General features: G+C 53.1%; 1 protein-coding gene across 9 annotated transcripts in view; it reads right to left on the bottom strand.

The window, feature by feature from the left end:
- Positions 1 to 19,404, bottom strand: part of LOC100627824 (acid-sensing ion channel 2) — a 391,320-nt gene that overhangs the window by 371,058 nt on the left and 858 nt on the right. For 2 of the 9 annotated variants that reach the window (XM_021067441.2, XM_084985231.1), the window contains exon 2: positions 16,595 to 17,233. In XM_021067441.2, coding sequence (XP_020923100.1) covers positions 16,595 to 17,149 — 555 coding nt within the window. In that variant the 5' untranslated portion in view covers positions 17,150 to 17,233. Of the gene's footprint in view, positions 1 to 9,294; positions 9,504 to 10,302; positions 11,141 to 11,285; positions 17,693 to 19,404 lie in introns of those variants that run through there. The other 7 variants (XM_084985230.1, XR_014821424.1, XR_014821425.1 and 4 more) reach the window with 7 other exon arrangements.

The raw sequence follows: 19,404 nt of genomic DNA, 5'->3' as shown, positions 1-19,404 counted from the left end.
CCTGGGATGGGATCCTTCGGCCAAAGACGACTTCGCTGGGACCACAGGAGAAAGGTTACAGAGGAAGCCTCTGCTCTAGTCTTACAATATGTATATGTTTAAAATTGCATCAAAAGGAACAAAGAAAAAACAAGTATACATATCATGTCCTTTGGGAAGACTACTGGAACCCACTGTTGCCTGGTGCAGAATTTGGTCGTTTCCCAACGTCATCTGTTTACTGCTCAGCCTCCCCTCCAGGCTGGGAGCACCTTGACCTCCCGAACTGGGCCTTGTTCATTTCCATTTCTTTAGCACTTAGCCCAGAGCTCAGGCAGCACTCCGAAGATGACTGTTGAACCAAGGAGCCGAGCAATTCATGACCCTGAGCTTGGCCCGCCTATCCCTGGATGGGCTGACTGTTGGTAAATTCCTCCAGACAGGAGGCTGAAATAACGCTGCTCTATAAAGCCAGAGCATCTGTCCGCCCCACAGCAACGGAACAGCGGTCCTGCTTCTCGGGGGTACATTGCCTGAGACCACAGGCTCCAAAGGGGCAGCCTTCTTGCCTCACTGTTGCAGGGAGAAGGAGGGGCCCCGTTTGCTTCATCCCAGCCCATCGTGGCACCCCTGATGGCACGCGGCTCACTTGTGATTCATGGGAATGTCACTGGAGCTCCCAGAGGTTTGCAGCCATAATTCAGCATTTGTTAATAGCCACTTAGAATGTCCCTGAAATAGCTGACAGGCCCAGGGGGAGAAAGGTGTTCTGCTAAGAAATCATTCCGGGAAGGCAGAAGCAGCCTTGGCCCCAAACTCTCGAAGACACGGTTAGGTCCAGTTCATGGGGAAGCTTCTCTCTCACCGGCTGCTGCCTCACACTCCATAAAGAGGGGGATGGACACCTCTCAGGGCCACCAGGGAGAAAGCAGGACCTGAAATTCCCTACATCACCGTGGTGGTCAGGCTAAAACCTCTTCCCCATCGCTCCTGCTCCAGAAAAAGGCCCCTCAATTTCCATAACTGGTGGGAAAGGAGAAAACAAAAAGAGAAGGCAGTCTAGACCATCCCAAGAGAAAGCTCCCAGTTCTACGAATAGAAATGGGGAAACAGGAGCTCCCCCTGTGGCGCACCGGGATCAGCAGCATCTTGGGGTGCAGGTTCAATCCCCGGCCGGGTGCAGTGGGTTAAGGATCTGGTGTGGCTGCAGCTGTGGCTTAGGTTGCAACTCCAGCTTGGATCTGATCCCTGGCCTGGGAACTTCCTATGTCATGGGGTGACCAAAAAAGAAAAAAAGAAAGAAAGAAAGAGGTTAACAGAGAAATGCAGTGCTGACTTACAAGCCCAAAGTTCAATGTTGTTGTGGATGAAGACGGCAAGAGGGACAGGGGGAAGCACAAACTTACAGAGGCTGAGGTCCTCCTGGGCCACATCGTTGATAAATTAATGTACCCCAAATCGAACTGAATATCTGGTCTAAGGTCATCTCACTGGCATATGAGTACAGAGTTTGAAAAGAGAGAGTCTCACGCCGGAGCCCCAGCTCTCGGCCGCAGTGCTAGGAGGTCCCCTGTCAATGTGGCGATCAGAGCACACGTGGGCTGGACGTTCAAATTCAAGTCACTGATTCAGAGGCAGAAGTTGAAGCTCTCCGCACCCAGTTGCTTCAACCTAACTGTTTCTGATAAAGTTATCGTGTCTGCCACCCAGAGTCGGATTTAAAATGGGGAAGCGAGAGTTCCTGCTGTGGCTCAGCAGGTTAAGAACCCAACATAGCGTCAGTGAGGATGCAGGTTCGATCCCTGGCCTCCCTCAGTGGGTTAAGGATCCAGCTTTGCCGAGAGCTGCGCATCAGTAAAAGAGGCGACTCGGACCCGGTGGTGCCGTGGCTGTGGGCCAGCAGCTACAGCTCTGATTTGACCCCCTAGCCCAGGAACTTCCATATGCCACATACGCAGCCCTTAAAAGAAAAAAAAAAAAAAAGAATAAAATAAAATAGGGACGTAGAGGCAGAAGGAGCCAGCAAGGCAGAATCCATTCATATCTGACAACAGATGCTCATCTCCTAATGTCAGACCACCCCAGGTGGCAATTTGGAGAGATAGCAAGTGTCACCCTGGCGAGAAGAGACTTCTCAATCTTCCCGAAGAGGGTGCTATGGAATTGCTTGGCCCTTCCACCTGTGCGTGCCTGAGCCCAGAGACGGGGCAGGAGAGAGCAAAGGACCTGAGGCAGATCTGCAGGGCTGGGAGGTCAAGACAAACACAGGCATAGGTCCAGCTTTTAGAATTGCAGCGCTTGCGGCGGGCAGAGACCATGGCAGTGGGATGCAAAACCCACCTTCCCCTAAAAAGGGAACGGTGAACTCACAAAGTTGATGCGCAAGGCCCCGGGTGTGCCACCAGCAAGGCCAGCGACACCAAGATGCGTGTCATCAGCCCAGAACCCACCTGCACGTTTATCAGGGGAAACAGTCTGGGATGGAACCAGTCATGTGACTGCATCTGTGCTGCTCTTCCGTCTCTAAGGCTGGAACTCCAGCTGGAAGATCTTATTCTGGAAAACTGGAATAGTCTCTTACAGCATAGAACCCTCATCCGGCCTCCAGACACAGAGCTGGGCTGCCTCTGCCTCGTCTCTGTTTACCTGCAAAAGGTGAGGGGCGCAGGTGTGCGCTACAGGGCTAGCAGGAGAGCTGAGCGCCACGGCTTCAAGTCGGGGCTTCCGCAGCAGCCCATTTTCCTGTGCCAGTGTGGCTCTGATAACTGCCAGGCTCCTGGCTCCCAGGGAAGGATACAGATAAATTGAGGGACCTTCCGCCTAAACTTCAGATCCTTTGGGCTGGAGACTTACTGAGGAATAACGAGACTTCGCTCAGCTCAGCCCTTCACAAATAAGCTTGCTGTCTTCAAAGAGAACCTCCAAAGGGCATCAGAAAGCATGACCTCTGATCCTCAAAGTGCCACTTTCTTGATGAGAGACCTGGCATCCATCCCTAATCTTCTCCGAGCCTTCACTGTGTTCAACGAAGAAACCAATACACGGTTACCTAGGCTGCTTTCAGAGTTCCTGGGAGGACCAAAGAGCATCTGACAAAGACAACCTGGAGGACCTAGAACCCGAGTACCTGGTTCAAATCCCACTTCCAACAATTCTCAGCTAAGTCATGTCAGGCTTGTCATTTTAAGCTTCCTGAGCCTCCGTTTGTTCCATATCAAAAAACAGAGTCACAATACTTCATATTTCATAGGGCTGCTGCGGAGTCTGAATGGGTTACTCCAGATAAAGAGCACCTGAAATATATCTGAGCATGCTCTCAGAAACCATTAGCAATTATGCACAGGTTTTTGCTTTTTTGTTTGTTTGTTTGTTTGTTTTAGGGCTGCACATGTGGCCTACGGAGGTTCCCAGGCTAGGGCCACTGCTACAGTAACACAGGATCTGAGCCTCGTCTGCGACCTACCCCACAGCTCACGGCAATGCTGGATCCTGAACCTGCCGAGCGATGCCAGGGATCGAACCCGCCTCCTCATGGATCCTAGTCAGGTTCGTTAACCGCTGAGCCACGAAGGGAACTCCTATTAACAGGTTTAATCGAATGGAAGGGATTCCATTTTTTGACATCCTTGGGGTGTCTACCGTAGCTTCTAGCAGGAGCTGGGTGCCTGGCTTGATTGAAGCCTCATCTCCATACTCTTGGGATTTGCTGCTGTCGATACGGATTTTCAAAAACATCCTTCACTCTCAGATGCCCTGTCTGTGTTTTTATCACCAGCTCATCTTAGTAATAAGAAAAGCAACGGCAGCAACAAAATACTGACCCTCTACATCTGTCAGAGGCAAAAAAAGTTTCACCTGTACCATTTCACTCAACAGCTGTACCCCATCCTACGCAGTAAGTACCAGTATGATTGTGACTTCATAGGCGACGAAACTGAGGGCGAGTCAAGTCATACGCACAAGGTCATGATTAAAATCAATTCACTTCTGACACCGACCGCGTGGCTTTTCCCCTCACACCAAGCCATTCTGACACTGACTACCCAGAGTTAGCGCAGACCCCCTAGATTTAAAGGTTCAGTCCCACAAGACTGGCCCCCATTTCAGACACTAATCTCAAGGCCAAGCCACCTGTTCCTCTGGCCAACTGCCTATATCCCAGGGTCCCCGTGACCCCCTCCTCGGGTGTGATAATTGGCTAGATGGCTCACAGAACTTAGGAAGCGTTTTGTTACTATTGCTGGGTTATTAGAAAGGACACAGCTCAGGAACAGCCACTGGAAGAGGTGCTTGGGGCAAGGTCTAGGGTAAGGGGCACAGAGCTTCCACGCCTCCTTTGGGTATGTGGCCTCCCCGCACCTCCACCTGGTCACCCACCCAGACCTTCCCCACATCCCTTCATTTAGAGGTTCTTATGCAGAGGTTCCATTCTAGAGGCAAGATGGACTCAGTCGTCCATGGCTGGTGGTGATTAACTCAATGTCCAGCCCTCTGTAATCACGTGGTTGGTGGCAACCAGCCCCCATCCTGACACCATCCAGGGGCCCATCAACAGTCACCTCCTTATCAGAAATGACTCAAATGCACTTACCTACGAAACGGAGATGGACTCGCAGACAGAGAGGACAGACTTGTGGCTGCCAAGGGGGGCGGGGGAGGGATGGAGTGGGAGTGTGAGGTTAGCAGATGCAAACTATCATACAGAGGACGGATAAACAACCAAGTCCTACCGGAGAGCACAGGAAACTATATCCAGTATCCTGGGATATGGAAAAGAATATGCCTAAAAAGATTGGATACACACACACAGACACACACACACGTGTGTGTGTGTGTGTCTGTGTGTGTGGAGCCGGATCGCTTTGCTATACAGCAGAAATTAACACACCATGGTAGTAGTTCTCTTGTGGCACAGCAGGTTAAGGATCCAGCCTTGTCACTGCAGTGGCTTGGGTTCAATCCCTGGCCCTGGAACTTTGGCATGCCGCAGGTGCAACCCAAAAAACCCCCCAAAACAAACACACACACACACACACACACACACACACACGAAATAACACATCATTGTAAATCAGCTATCCCTCAATAAAAAATAACATTTTTAAAATCAACACAATTTAACTATATAAAAAGAGTCACTTCTTAGCATAAACTCAGGGCTGCTTGAAAGAGCCTCGTTAGTATAACAGGAGATGATTCTTTCACCCAATCCCTCAGGAAATTCCAAGGGCTTTTCAAACTCTTGTACCAGGAACCAAGGATGAAGACCACATACACATTTCTTATTAATCAAAAAAAAAAAATCAGTTATGCAAGGCTGGAACGTACACCTGTCTGATACTGAATTCCATGACCGGCTCAACGATCTCATTCTGTAATCAGCTCTGGTGCCACAGCCTCTAGTTCCCTCCACGCCTGCTATAATGCCCTGGAGCTCCTGGGCAGGACGTTCTCCCAGCCAGATCAGTCTTCTTCCCAGTCCCTATAACTGGGTCTCTCTCTAGCCCCACCCACCCCAGAGTGACCTCCCCTAACCCCTGTACCGGCTTAGCCTCGCCAGCCCTCATTAGGAACCAGCCCAGGTCCAAGCGCATCCAAGATTTGCTCTCTAGGACTGAAGCGCTTCAAATTTATGACCGATTCCTTGGGGAGTGGCTTCTCAAGGAGCTGCATACCTCCTTTGGGGAGGGTAGGTCATTTAACAGCCACTCCACGCCCTGGCAACCACCACCCACACGCATCCTGCACTCTCTCTGGATGAGCTGAGGATCTTCTGTCTCCAAGGATTCTCTGGCAGCACCAGTCTTATTCCCTGCTTCAGAAATGCTCGGCCTCAAGGCTACAAGGTGTTGGGAGACAGGGTGGTTCTGCAGGCTGCCGGTGCTGGCTTGCATCTATTACCGGTTCCCTCCAATGCCATCCATCAATGGCCCTCACCTCTGCCCCCCAAGTATATGTTCCAAAAGGAAATAAATCAAAGACTCTCAGAGCTGGAAGGAACTATAGAGGTCGTTACAACCAACTCTTTACCTGACATTGATCCACCCCCGCAGCATCGCCAATAAGCAGCTGTGTGGCCTCAGCTAGATCTGATGACAGGGCACAAGGGCTCCCAGGCTGGCTTGTTCCAAACAGCTGAACGACTGCCCACTCCACCCCCCATGGGTGCCAGCGCTGCCCTCTGGCCTCGTGCAGAGAAAGTTTCATCCCCCACCTCCCCTGCAAAAACTTTCCTTTTCTTCTTTAGGGCCCCGCCCTCGGCATATGGAATTTCCAAGGCTAGGAGTCACATCAGAGCTGTAGCTGCAGGCCTACACCACAGCCACAGCAGTGCAGGATCTGAGCCACATCTGCGACCTACAGCACAGTTTACAGCAACTCCAGATCCTTAAGCCACTGAGCGAGGCCAGGGATTGAACCTGCGTCCTCACGGATACTAATCAGGCTTATTACCGCTGAGCCACGATGGGAACTCCGTGCAAAGACCTTTTCGTGTGTGAAGACGGCAATCACCCTGCCGCGAGTCACCCACTTCCCTTTTCAGGCTAAATAGTCTCAGTTCGTCCCTGGGCTCCTCATCACTCATGGTTTCTGTGACATATGAGGAGCATCACCCCTGGTCAGCCGTACATCTCTCACTTGCCTCCTGCTTTATAGATGAGCCCCAGCCACTGCCAACATCAAAGGCAGTCACCTCCTCCCCGTGGCGTGAAGCCAGACGGAGGCCCATCCAGGAAGAAATGGCAGGGGCAGTGGCTGGGAGGAGGGTGCGAAAAGGATGCTTCCAGAGAAGGCAGGTGCTGGTCAAGGTATGAGCTAGAATGTGAGTAGCCAGGGCGGGTGGGGTGGGGGGTGGGAGGCACAGCAGCTGGGAAAATAGCTCAGCTATTCCTAGCTCAGCTCTCAGGACATGGGCAACTTGGGCAAGGACTTTTGTGGGATTGAAAAAAGCGCCAGGAGTTCCCATCATGGCACAGTGGTTAACGAATCCGACTAGGAACCATGAGGTTGCGGGTTCGGTCCCTGCCCTTGCTCAGTGGGTTAAGGATCTGGCGTTGCCGTGAGCTGTGATGTAGGTCACAGACGTGGCTCGGATCCCGCGTTGCTGTGGCTCTGGTGTAGGCCAGCAGCTACAGCTCCGATTTGACCCCTAGCCTGGGAACCTCCATATGCCGTGGGAGCGGCCCAAAGAAATAGAAAAAAGACCAAAAAAAAAAAAAGAAAGAAAGAAAGAAAAAAGCGCCAAAGAGGAACAAACCAGCTGAGCCTGGAAGAGAACATCTTAATCCGAGAGCTGCTCATCTGAACTATGAAAAGTCTCCCTTGGACATCGTCTCCAGCCCCAGGGGAGGGCACACCCAGAAAGAGTGAGGCGTCTAAGATCTTTGAAACAGGTTATTTCCTTCTTCCTAAGCCAGACATAGGTCCATATGCCTGGCTCCATGGTATCAAACAGAGAGAGAAACTAAAACAAATTCATACACAGGTTGAGTTCCCCAGGAGAGCCTGAGATGGGGTCTCTCATCCAGGTGATTTGTTGGGGGACTGATCTGGGGCAAAGCCTAGAAGGGAGTGAGGCACGCAGGATAGGGCAGGGAGAAAAGGGAAGCAAAGACGTGGTTTCGGGAGGAGCCTGGCTCAGCCTGATCCCATGGGAAGCTCTGGAGTATAAACTATACCACAATTTGTTGGCTCTTGAGGCAAGACGCCTGGCATTTTGACTCCCGCATCTGTCAGCCGCAGGCTCCTGGCTGCCCCCAGGCGGTGGGGAGGTGCATAACTTCTCAGGTATCTCCGGGAGAGGCAGGACCCACCAACGAAGGACGCAAGGGCATCCTCCTTGTTCTCAGGGCAGATGTGAGCTGTGATCAGGAGCTGTAGCCCCAGCAGCAGGAAAGAGAGTCTGGATGGAACAGCCACAGCCTCTTTCACAGACGGCCTTGCTACTTTGTACACCGACACCCTGCCCCACTCACAACTGCAGGACCAGCACGACGGAAATTCCAACTGAGGAACTGAGGCCAGACACACAGGGCTCAAGGACAGAGTTTGGACAGTAGGGTTCTATGCCTTCCTCATCCCACTACAGCCCCTCAGTGTATCAGGGTATTTTTGCTTCCACCCTGCAGCTCTGTCTACATAACACAAACAGATAGATAAGTAAATAGAGCTGGTTACAAAATAACATCAACTCCCTGCCCCCAAGCATAAGTTGAAGTTGTAGTTTCAGCGAACAAATGGGAGATCAGAAAATAAATTTTGTCTGTGTTCTACTGCAGGTCCTTGGGCATCACGAGTTCAACCCTTCTTGTTAGAAGTTAAGAAACTGAGGCCCATAGACGCCGGTCACCTTGCCCAGGTTGGGCCAGTCCCTCCACAGCAGTCAATAAACCCTTGGCTAAAACGCTCCTTCTGTCCTTTAGGGTTTCTTTCTCCTGAGCATAAATTTCCATGGCCAGTGAAGTAATCAATAGAGAATGGACCTGAGTCATGAGAAAATAAGCAGAGAGATGCTTTAGCATCCAAAGGATGATACTTTCCAGAATGCTGTTCCCAAAATAAAGCCCATCTTGATAAACAAGCTCCTGTCACAGGCTTCCAGCAATCGCCAAGCCCTGTCTGTACAGACTGGTTTTAAATCTGTGGTGTGGAACTTCAAATGTGCAGGGGTGATGGAGGCCCTTGTTTCAGGTTGCAATAGATCATGGGTCAAGCAGCCCTGCGGGCCAAGTCTGATGTGGCCACTTGGCTCCATCAAACGTAAACACTCAGACAGAAGAGACAACACGCAGCGCCCTTTAGCTGTCTCTGCACCGAGGGGGCATATTTTTGTTCTGATGGAGAAAATGGGACACTTGGTACCCTGCTCCTTGGGAACAACACCTCTGACAGCAAACTTGGTCCTAACAGCTACCAATTCAAGAAAAGAAAGAAAGAAAGAAGCTACCAATTCAGTCATTGGGGATTTTTTGTGTGTCTGTTTGTTTGTTTTCATCTTTTTAGGGCTGCAGCCACAACAGATGGAGGTTTCCAGGCAAATCAGAGCTGAAGCCACCGGCCTACACCACAGACACAGCAACGCAGGATCCAAGCGGCGTCCGCGACCTACACCACAGCTCAAGGCAACACCGGATCCTTAACCCACTGAGCGAGGCCAGGGATGGAACCTGCAACCTCCTGGTTCCTAGTCATGCTGCTCCATGATGGGAACTCCCACTGGGGAATTTTTTGATGGGATTCCATAACAGATCCGATTCTAGAAATCCATAGCAAACCAGGATTCAGAAAAGTTATAGAAAAGTGTCTAGAATTCACTTCTTCATTATGGGAAGGGCTTTCAGTCAAGGGGAAAAGGGAGCGACTGCAGAGAAGGGGTGGTGGTGGGGGGGACCAATTCCCAATTCCGTAAGCTTGTAGATGTCTTCCTTTGGCAGTTTTGGAAGCCTAAGAACTTCCAGGGACAGAGGTGCAGACACATGACATCTGGGCATGAGCTCGTGGCTGGCTGCTCCCTCAGGGTATCTCTGCAAGTAGATAGTGCGGGTCACTAGGCGAGGCAGCCCCAGGCAGTGTCCTGGCCCTGCATCCCATCAGAGAGAGGTCCACCCATCCCTGAAAGCTTTACCTCCCGGGAGCCAAGACCTAACATTCTGCAAACTAGATGAGCCCAACCAGACGCTGGTACCAGGAGCCATCCTGACATAGAGCTTAGGAACTTCCCAGGTGGGGGAGAGTCGGGGTCTACACCCATGGGCCACAGCCCTCATGGTCATGAGGGGTTGGGCCCCATCCAGGAACAGGGTCAGGCCTCAGTCAGAAGATCTAATTGGGTGTCGACAGACCCATCTCTGGTTCATCACAGCAAACCTAAAACCAGCAGTAGGACCGAGATGGCTTCTGCTGCACAGGGGGACTGCCAACAAAGTGCCACCAGAAAAGAGTGACTGGTGTTCAACTGTGAACCTAAAATCCAAGGAGGCCGAGGGAGGGGTGGGGGGGAGTTACCACCCGCCTCTCACAAATTACCCCTGATGCGTCCGGCAGATGAGACAAAATACATCCCTCCAAAGGGGTAGTGCTTGGACCCAAGGAGACGTACCTTTGGACGTTAGGTTTACTCTAAATGGACGTTTGAGGGAATTTCTACTACCCTGGACACCACCCAGGGGGACTCCAGAAGGAGGCAGCAAGCTGACACTGTGTGCTGTGTACCAGACAAGGCATCAGCTGTACAAACACAGGAGCCCGGGGTGGCCAAATGGCTCTGCTCTCCAAATACCAAAATAATGCACGTAATTATATCTCAGATGCTATTGTGGGCAATTTTTCTTTTTCTTTTCTTGTATTTCCTTTTTTTTTTCTTTATTATTATTCTTTCTCCCCGCTGTACAGCAAGGGGACCAAGTCACACATGCATGTATACATACATTTCTCCTTCTTTATCCTCTTCCACCCTTCCCAAGTTTTCTCCAGTGATCATGGACTGTTTTCTATGATCAGAAAGTGTGTCGTGAAAATAATAATAACGAGGCGAGTCGTCCCAAGGCAGGCGGAAGGCCAGGTACCCACCCTGAAAAGGGAGGCCCCTAGAAACGGCTGTTTCCGTTGACATCCGCGAGCATCACCTTACATTCGAAAAACGTCACACCCGCTTAACTCGCTGATGACACATTTCGAGAACTTAGCATGGGCTGAGCAGTTCTAAGTTCTGAGAAGGTCAAGTTAGGGAAGACATCGTATCTTACAGGGGGGAGAGATGGCAATATATAAAAATGATCAGTGGTCAAAGGATTCAGATAGTGAATTAAATCATCTCTAGGTTCCCCTTTAGCCTAAACATCTCATGATTCTAATGCAGGGGAAGGTGTCCTGATTGTTCTATCAGAGGAGTAAGCGAAAGCTGTTTAGAAGCCAGGGGAGGAAGGGATTCGACTACGGGCTGCGGAGAAGGGTTGGCAGTGGTTTTCCAGGGAAGGCCACAAGGATGCTAGTGCCGGGTTTTAAAGGATGAGTAGGATTTAAATAAAGAGCGAGGTGTGGTGAGAGGTAAGGAAATAAGCAAGAATGAGCAAAGGGATGCTGGGGCTGTGCAGGAAACAAGTAACTATCTAATCAAAGAACCTTTCCTGGGAGTTCCCATCATGGCTCAGCAGTAACAAACCTGACTAGTATCCATGAGAACGCAGGTTCGATCCCTGGCCTCGCTCAGTGGGTTAAGGATCCCGTGTTGCCGTGAGCTGTGGTGTAGGCTGCAGACACGGCTTGGATCTGGCATTGCTGTGGCTGCGGTGCAGGCCGGCAGCTACAGCTCTGATTCGACTCCTGGCCTGAGAACCTCCATATGCCTCGGATGTGGCCCTAAGAAGACAAAAAAAAAGTCTTTCCTGGGTGTTTCCTATGGGCAGGTCCTGCATTCAGCATGACTGATGCAGAGGATGTGTCTGATGAGACAAGATCCCTGCTCTCAACAAGTCCTCCCGCCCCCACCCAGAGGGGTGGAAAATGGTTAATGAGCTTCCTGAGGGCAAGGATCTGGTCCAGCTCGGTCACGGTCACGGCTGTATAGTGGGTGTTCTGTTTGATTAACAAAGAGATGGATTGCGGACACCAGCAGGATGCACAGTGATAAAAGCTGTCTGCCTGGGACCCAGGCCCCTTGACTCCTGTCAAGGGTGGGGACAGCACAAGCTTCCTGGGCGGAGGTTAGTAGCCTGAGCTGGACATGCGGAGATGGTGGGGAAGGAGAGGATGTGCAGGCAGCTGAACCGATATGGCAGCACTGAGAAAAGGGAAAGTCTGACACGAGAATTAAGAAGCCCACCAACACAGCAGTTGTCTGAGCTCTCAAGTCTGAGTCATGTGTGGAAGCGTGGGAAAAGCACTGGCCAGGAATCAAGAGGGCCAGACTCTAACTAAGGCTCAGTTAACACACCCTCAGGACACAGAATCTAAGCAAGGCTCAGTTAACACACCCTCGGGACACAGAATCTAACAAAGGCTCAGTTAACACACCCTCAGGACACAGAATCTAAGCAAGGCTCAGTTAACACACCCTCGGGACACAGACTCTAACCAAGGCTCAGTTAACACACTTTCAGGACATGAAGTGAAGCAAACCAAGGGGCCCGCCTTTGCACCCCAGGTCATATGCCATGCACTAGCTCTTGGCCTCCTTGGCCTCCTGGATCAGTCTAACGACCCTGAGTGGCAGGTGTTATCAGTCCTCTTTAGAGATGGGGAAAGTAAGGCTAAGAAATCTGCCCAAGATTACACAGCCAAGAGGGGGTTCAGGTAGAATTCTAACTCAGGTCTCTTCGCCAGAGTCCACCTTCTTCACACACCTGCTGCTCAGGTGATCAGACAAAATAAGACGAGCTATGGACCCACCAAATAGGTGAGCATCCTAAACCTTTCCCTCCACCGCTCTGTGAGTGATATGGAATTCCCTTAGAATCCTTGGAATTATTCAAGATTCATAGAGTTGCCTCCAACAAAGTCCCATTGTGGAGAGAGAGTCCTTTCTTTCAGTAAGAAAAGAAAACTATGCCTTTCCTAAGAAATCTCAAGTTTAAAGTACATACACACATACAACTAAGGCCATCAGGTTAAAAATGCAAACTAAAGGGTCATTTGCCTTCTTGAACTTGGAGGCAAATGACCGCCAAGGCCATGAGCAGAAAAACAACGTGAAACAGTCATGTGCTCATCACAAACAATGCGGCTGCCACCTGTCCATAGTCATTAGCTCTTGGACCCAGCTATGACCTCCATGCTAGGAGAGCCCATCTCTGCATAATCCTGGGCTCCAGACAGAGAGGGCAGCAGCTCACTCCCTCCCTGCTCTATGCTGGCAGCATCATTTGCCAACTGACTCTTCTGCTGGGCTGCAGGGCAGGTAGGCTAGACAATAATAACCCTCCCACTAGTTTGTTGGGTTTTTTTTTTTGTTGTTGTTGTTTTGTTTTTTTTTGCTTTTTAGGACTACACTCTCAGCATATGGAGGTTTCCGGTCTAGGAGCTGAATCAGAAGTACAGCTACTAGCCTACGCCACAGCCACAGCAACACAGGATCGGAGCTGCCTCTGCAACCTACACCACAGCTCGCAGCAACATCAAATCCTTAACCCACTGAGCGACGCCAGGGATCGAACCCACATCCTCGTGGATCCTAGTCAGGTTTGTTAACTGCTGAGCCATGAAGGGAACTCCCCCACTAGTCTCGATAACAACCCCTGCTAAGTCTGCAGAGTTGTCATAAGTACAAAAGGACTTTCACATATATTTGCCCCACATGATCCATTCTCCTTGAAAGTCATGTGTATCAACTAGAAAAAAATAAAATCTTAAAAAAGAAAGTCGCGTGTTCCTATCACATACTACATGAGCAAGTCAACGCCGAGAGAAGGGAGAGAAGAGGACCGAGGCAATGAGGCAGGAAACGATGGAGCTGGAATTCAAACACGTCTCCCTGCTCCTAATTAACATCAGCTCATCCCGTCATGGCCAGAGACACGTCTCTTGTCCAGGGCTCTCATCCCCACTCCCTTTTTCCCACTTGAGGGCAGCCAGGCGATGTCCACGGAGGTAGAATAAAGCCCTCTTCTGCTTTCCCAGGAAGGCAAAGTTTGTGTCCATCTGAAGTCAGATGGTCCCAGGTGAGAGCTAAGAATGCACCTGCCCGAGCTTGGAGCGCACCTGTTTACATGGGGGTCCAGGTTCCACATCTGGCATCTGGGACGTCTAGCCTCCACCGGCAGCCTTTCCCTCTGCGAGCATCATGGCTCAGTCCCTAATGAAAGGGGATCCTCCACGTCACGGCCCGCCAGCTAAGGACTGGCACGGAGGAAGCGCAAGCAAAAGCCTTGGCCCTGGAGATGGCACTTGGCCAAGTGTGCTTTACAGAAAAAGAAAAATGGAAAAAAAGGATCCACCTGGGCCATACCCTCCCCGATGCCTCCCTTCTCTAATAAGTCAACTGCGGCACATAGGAAAAGCCACCCGGCATAGGACAAACCCAGGAAGGGCCCAGTCAGTGAGCCAAAGGGAGAAGGCTGTGCGGCAGAGAGAATGAATGCGAAGGAAAGCAGGTGAACGGCCTTCTCCGATAACCACCTGCGAGGCTCTGGCTCGCTCTCCTCGGCACACCCCAGGCCAAGGACACACACACCTGCAGGGCGGGCCAGCGGGCCAGGGAGACAAGGGCGAGTGGGAAGGATCAGCCCTCACTGCAAGGTCTTGGATCCAACTTGGCATCCCGTCCCGCCTGGCAGCATGACTGCCCGTTGTGATGGATGGGTGAAAAAACTCCATCTCCACCTGGAGGCTGCTTGAGGTTCCCTGCAGTGGGTGCCCTTTCTGACACGCCCCTGAACGGCGGGACACTCCAGCCCTGAGACTCATCCCCTTTCCAGTTTTCGGGGAGGTCATACCGAGGGAGGGACATTCGGCCACATCCGTCTGGGACTCGGTGAGGGCGGCAGATGACGACGTGACACTAAGGAGTCAGCTGTACCCATAAGCAGCTTCGCTATTTAACAGACAACCTGCAGAGGCCAACGGGTTTTAAGGCCTGACCTTCGGCCTCTTGGAATCGCCAGAGACCCAAAGGATGGGCTAAGTACAAAACAGCAGCCCGGGGTCCAAAAACCTTGACTTTGACATGGGACTTGGTCATGAATTGAGAGGAAGCCGCTCGGTGGACATGTGCTTCTGAGGATGCCTGAGAACTCGGTCCTGGGTCTGCTACCGACCTCAGCTGCTCTTGGTGCCACCCTCCCTCTCTCTGCTGTCTGTGTGTCCCTGTGTGTTCAGGCAGACACAGGAACAGCTGAGCGTGTTTCCAGGCTGCTTGGTGCAGTGGTGAAGCTGAGCGTTGCCACGGCGCTAGAAAGCACGGGGTGGAACACAGGGACGGTTTCAGCCTCCAAGAAGGAGGCATTTTCCCCATCTCTCCTCAAGCCACCTAAAACATCATCTGGGAGTGACGTGTTCGGGGATCCTGTCTGCTCCCTGAAGAAGGGCTCCCAGGACCGCCGGTCCCTTCCCCCAGTTCAGACCTGCTTCCTCTTGAGCAAACCTACACCACCGCGGATTTTGCTGGGCTCTTTCCCACAGTGTTTCAAACAGATAAAACACAACAATTCCCCCAGGAAGCAGCTCTACAGGATCCGAGAGAGGCAAGGCACACACCGCCCCCCACCCCCACCCCCCAGGCAATCTGGGCTCTTCCAGAATCAGAGAGAGCCAAGAGCAAGCACAGAGGCTGTGGGCAGAGACTGGCTGTAGCATTAAAAGAAACTCAGAGCAAGAGGCTGGGAAGCAGTGGATCTGAGAGCAGGCGGGGAGGGCAGGCACCTTGGAGAAAGGCAGGGCATGTCTTAATTAGGCAGAGGGCCCCAGACAGGGGCTGACGACAGAGTCCAGTGTCTTTGCAGTTGCAGTACCTGCCCTATCAAACTTACACAATTGCCATCTGGCTCAAGGCTCTGAGCCTCAAAAGCTCTCAAGTCTCCCTAAGGCAGCCGTGGGAGAAGCAGCCACGCTGGGCCTCTGGAGGGTCCTGAGCCCCTCATGACGCAGACCTGCTTGAAAGCGTGGAGGTCTCAGCAGCTACAATCTGACCGGTTATGCCAGCAGCCCACTAATTGGACCCAGCACCCTGGCAGCTACAGCTCTCCGCCCATCCTTTCTCTGCCCCCTCCAGGAAGCCCCATCCGGAACAAGAGCCGCCTCCCCCTCTGCTTTTCCTCTTTCCTCAGCTCCACACTCCTCCTCCTCGCGGCTTTCCCATCTCACAGCTGCTTGCCCCCCTCCCCACACCACTTCTCTGGCATCCACGTTGTTAAGCAATCATCATAGAGACGGCAAACCAAGCCTTTGAGTTTCCAGCTGAAACTCCCAGACCAGCCAGCCTGCCACGTTTCACCCTCACGGGCATCTCACTGACCATCCTACGCACAGGCCTCCACCTCCTCTTTGGTCCAAACACCCTGGACCTCTCTTGGCTTTTGACCTGCCAGCCAGACCAGACAGACCCCCGGGGTTCCCCCGGCCTCTCCTCTCCCCGCACGGAGCTCAGAATCCACACAAGAGAAGGAAGCAAAGAGACTTCCACACCTTTGCAGCATCACCTGCTCCAGCAAGCTCGCAAAGCCCCTGGAACCATCCAGGCTGGCTGGGGCCCCACACCCCCTTCTCTGGCAGCTCTAAGCTCCAGCCCAGCCCACAGGATGCAGCGCCTGATGCCACTTCCGAGCAGAGAGAGAGAAAGGGAAAAAAATGCCACCTCGTCAATGACAAGCTGTTCCAATCACACAGCTCAGACACCAAGTGCCCTGGACCACCGGCAGCTCGGGCCTCCTCCCTCCTGAGGGCAGAAGGCAACTCAGCACAGGAGGGGTGGCAGGCCCCCAGCCCACAGCGCTCCATCCCAGCAGGCAGACCTCTCCAAGCAGTTCCAACAACTCGGGCCAACTGTCCTCTTGGCCTTCGACGCAGGCGCTGCCCTCTCCCCTGCTCCAAAGCACAGAGAGATCCCGAACCAAGCCGGAGACCACCAGCGCGGCGCTTCGCCGAAGAACCAAGCACAAAAGTGAACTGAAAACCAAGTACTCACGGTGGTGAAGTCCTGGTGGCCACACTCCTGCCCTTTGAACTTGCAGTAGAGCATCATATCCTTCAGGTCATGGCCCACGCGGTGCAGGAACTCCAGCATGCTGAACTGCTTGGGCTTATAATGCTTGAAGTTGGCCTTCTGCCGCAGGGCCTCCAGCACCGTGGGGTCAGCCAGGTGCGGGTCCGGGATCTGCAGGTTGACATCCAGCAGGGCCAGCAGCTCCCCGGCGTGGTACAGGTCATTGGTGGTGAGCCTGGAGAAGCGGAAGCCGTTGAGGTTACAGAGGGTCACCGCCGGGAAGACCAGGCTTTGCGCCACCACCTCGTCCACCTTGGTGACATGCTGGTAGGAGAAGTAGTAAGACACCCTCTCGGAGCTCTCCACCAGCAGCAGGCCCAGGGAGCCCACGAAGGCCACGGCCCAGAGCACGCGCCGGATGGTCAGCGGTCCGTACACGAAGATGTGGCGGATGCCGTGGAGGGTGGAGGTGTTGGCGAAGATCTGGAGGCTGGAGGGCTGCAGACTCCCCTCGCTGGGGCTGTCCTTGAGGTCCATGGGGACCCTGTGCAATTCCGCAACGGGCTTCAGGTTGATGAGATTTCAGGCAAGAGTCCCCAAGTCCTCGGGCTCTGCTCAAACCTTGACGTTCAAGGGAGGGAAGGAAAAGCAAGCATCAGGCCAGGCGCCGCCGCCGCCGCCGTGAGTTTATCCTGAGAGCCCAGCCGCACGCTGCCAGGGGTGAGTGTTTATATAAAACCCATTCAAACTCTAGCTCCTGATTTTTTCCAGGCGATAAGGAGGGCTGGTTTTATTTAGGGAGACACCAAGGTGATGTGGAAGAGATGTGGGTGGGAAGGGAGAGCTTAGCCAATGGAAATAAAGTCCTCCCCCCTACACACGCCACTAGAGACAAGATTAAAAGCGAGAGCGAGGGAGAAAATGCTTAAAACAAGTCGCTCGGCAGCTCGGAGCCTGTTAACCAGTGCATAATGCCCCGTGTTAACCATCCTGAGGATGTCAGGGCAGCCGCGCTGATGCACTGCGGGCGGGCGCAGCGGCGGAGCCTCCGAGCCGCCGCCGCCGCCGCCGCCGCCGCTCCGGTCCTCTCCCCGTGCTGTTTTGGACTCCGGATTCCGTTTCTCGCCGCCAGCCTCCGTCCCTCCTCTCCTCCTCCTCCTCCTCCTTCTCCTCCTCCAGGCCCCCTTTTTTTGGGCAGAATTCCAAATGCCGGCGGCCTCGGCTCTCTCGCCTCGGAGAGGAGGCAGCGCGGCCGCGGAGGCAAGGACCTGGAGGCTGGGAAGGATGCTGGGGGCTCGGACGGGACTCGGCTCTCCCCGCCTCCCCGAGGAACGGCGAGGATCCAGAAGGCACCGAACGAGCCAGCCTCCCCCACCCGCTCCTCCACCGGGCTGCTGTCGGGGGGAGAGGGCAGGCGGGGAGGGGGAGGGGAAGGGCTGCCGGGCGGGGGCGGGGGATCCGGCAAAAGTTTCTTCCTGGGCTTTTTTTGGAGGGAGCTGGGGTGGGGGTCTTCTCTCCCAAGGTGGCGAACCAGCCCTGGGAGGTGAGGACGTGACACCCGGCCCCTAGATGGCAAGAAGGCCCTTGATGGGCCTCCACCCCCCACCCCCCCGGGGAGCCAGGTCTGGGGGTGGAGGCAGCATTCGTCTGCACCAAAGTCTGCTCCCAGGTCAGAGTCAGCCTGGGGTCAGGAGACTGCTGGAAGCCGGGGAAGGAAGGGAGCCAAGGAAATCCAGCGTGCCTCTGCTGCCGGCGGGAAGGGGCCTTTCCGGGGAATGAGGTGCCTGCCCCTTGGAGAGAGAAGAGCCAGCCCCCCTTGGAGACCAGAGAAAGAGCAACAAGTAGCTGCCACCCCCACAGAGCTATCAGGAGATTCTGCATCTGAAAGAGAAAGACAGCTGGGGTTCCAGGTAGGGCTGGCTGCCTTCCCTTTGGGCTTAGGCTGTGTGTGTGTGTGTGTGTGTGTGTGTGTGTGTGTGTGTGTGTCCCAGTGGCTCTGTGTGTGTGTGTGTGTGTGTGTCCCAGTGGCTCTGTGTGTGTGTGTGTGTGTGTTCTTCCCCAGGATTTGCCAGATGGAAGCACAGCTGGGGCTATAGGTGGGAGGAAGCATTGGGCTTTCAGCCACCTACCTCCCTTTTCCTGAAAATCCACTGGAGCTCAGCCCCTGCTAGCAGGTGGGTGTGGCTTGCCCTGTGCCAGGGATCAAATGGCTGGAACCTACAGAATGAATGATGCTAAATCCCCTTCAGGAGGAAAAGAACAGAGAGTTTCAGTGGCCAACCCTGTGCACACTGCCAAGCTGGGGCAGAGCCACATGAAGGTGGCTTGTTGAGCCAACGTGGTATCCCCAGGGCATGCCCAGCTTTAATAATGCTCCTCAAAGGTGGTTGAGAAAGAGGCAGGCAGCCTAGGGAATGTCCCTCTTGGTTTGTGTCTTCTCTAAAATATTTCTCTATCCCATCTGCCCTCTCACTAGATCAGATCCAAACAGGGAACGGCATCCAGATGCATATTCTGGCAACCTGTGGCATTAAATTGGTGGTTTCTTGGTCCTGGGAGCTAAAAGAGCTGAAGTGTCCCGAATAAGCACACATGACAGGGGCCAGTCAACCTCATGCATGTGTCATCCCAGAGGCCCCAGCCCCCTGCCTTAGGGCTGCCTAGATGGGGACAGGATTTTCATAACAGGGATGCCAAAATTGATTAAGAATTTATCGTGTGTCAGGACCTGGTGAAGATGTCTTATTTCATTTAATGCGTGCAAGCACCTTGACAGGTGTGCGTTATTACCC

Source organism: Sus scrofa, chromosome 12 (assembly GCF_054392235.1).
Source record: "Sus scrofa isolate SSC_HxYL_T2T_F1_AM1 chromosome 12, Sscrofa_HxYL_maternal_Yorkshire_Landrace_v2.0, whole genome shotgun sequence".
Taxonomy (NCBI): Eukaryota; Metazoa; Chordata; class Mammalia; order Artiodactyla; family Suidae; genus Sus; species Sus scrofa.
This window is presented reverse-complemented; position numbering and strand designations above follow the sequence as displayed.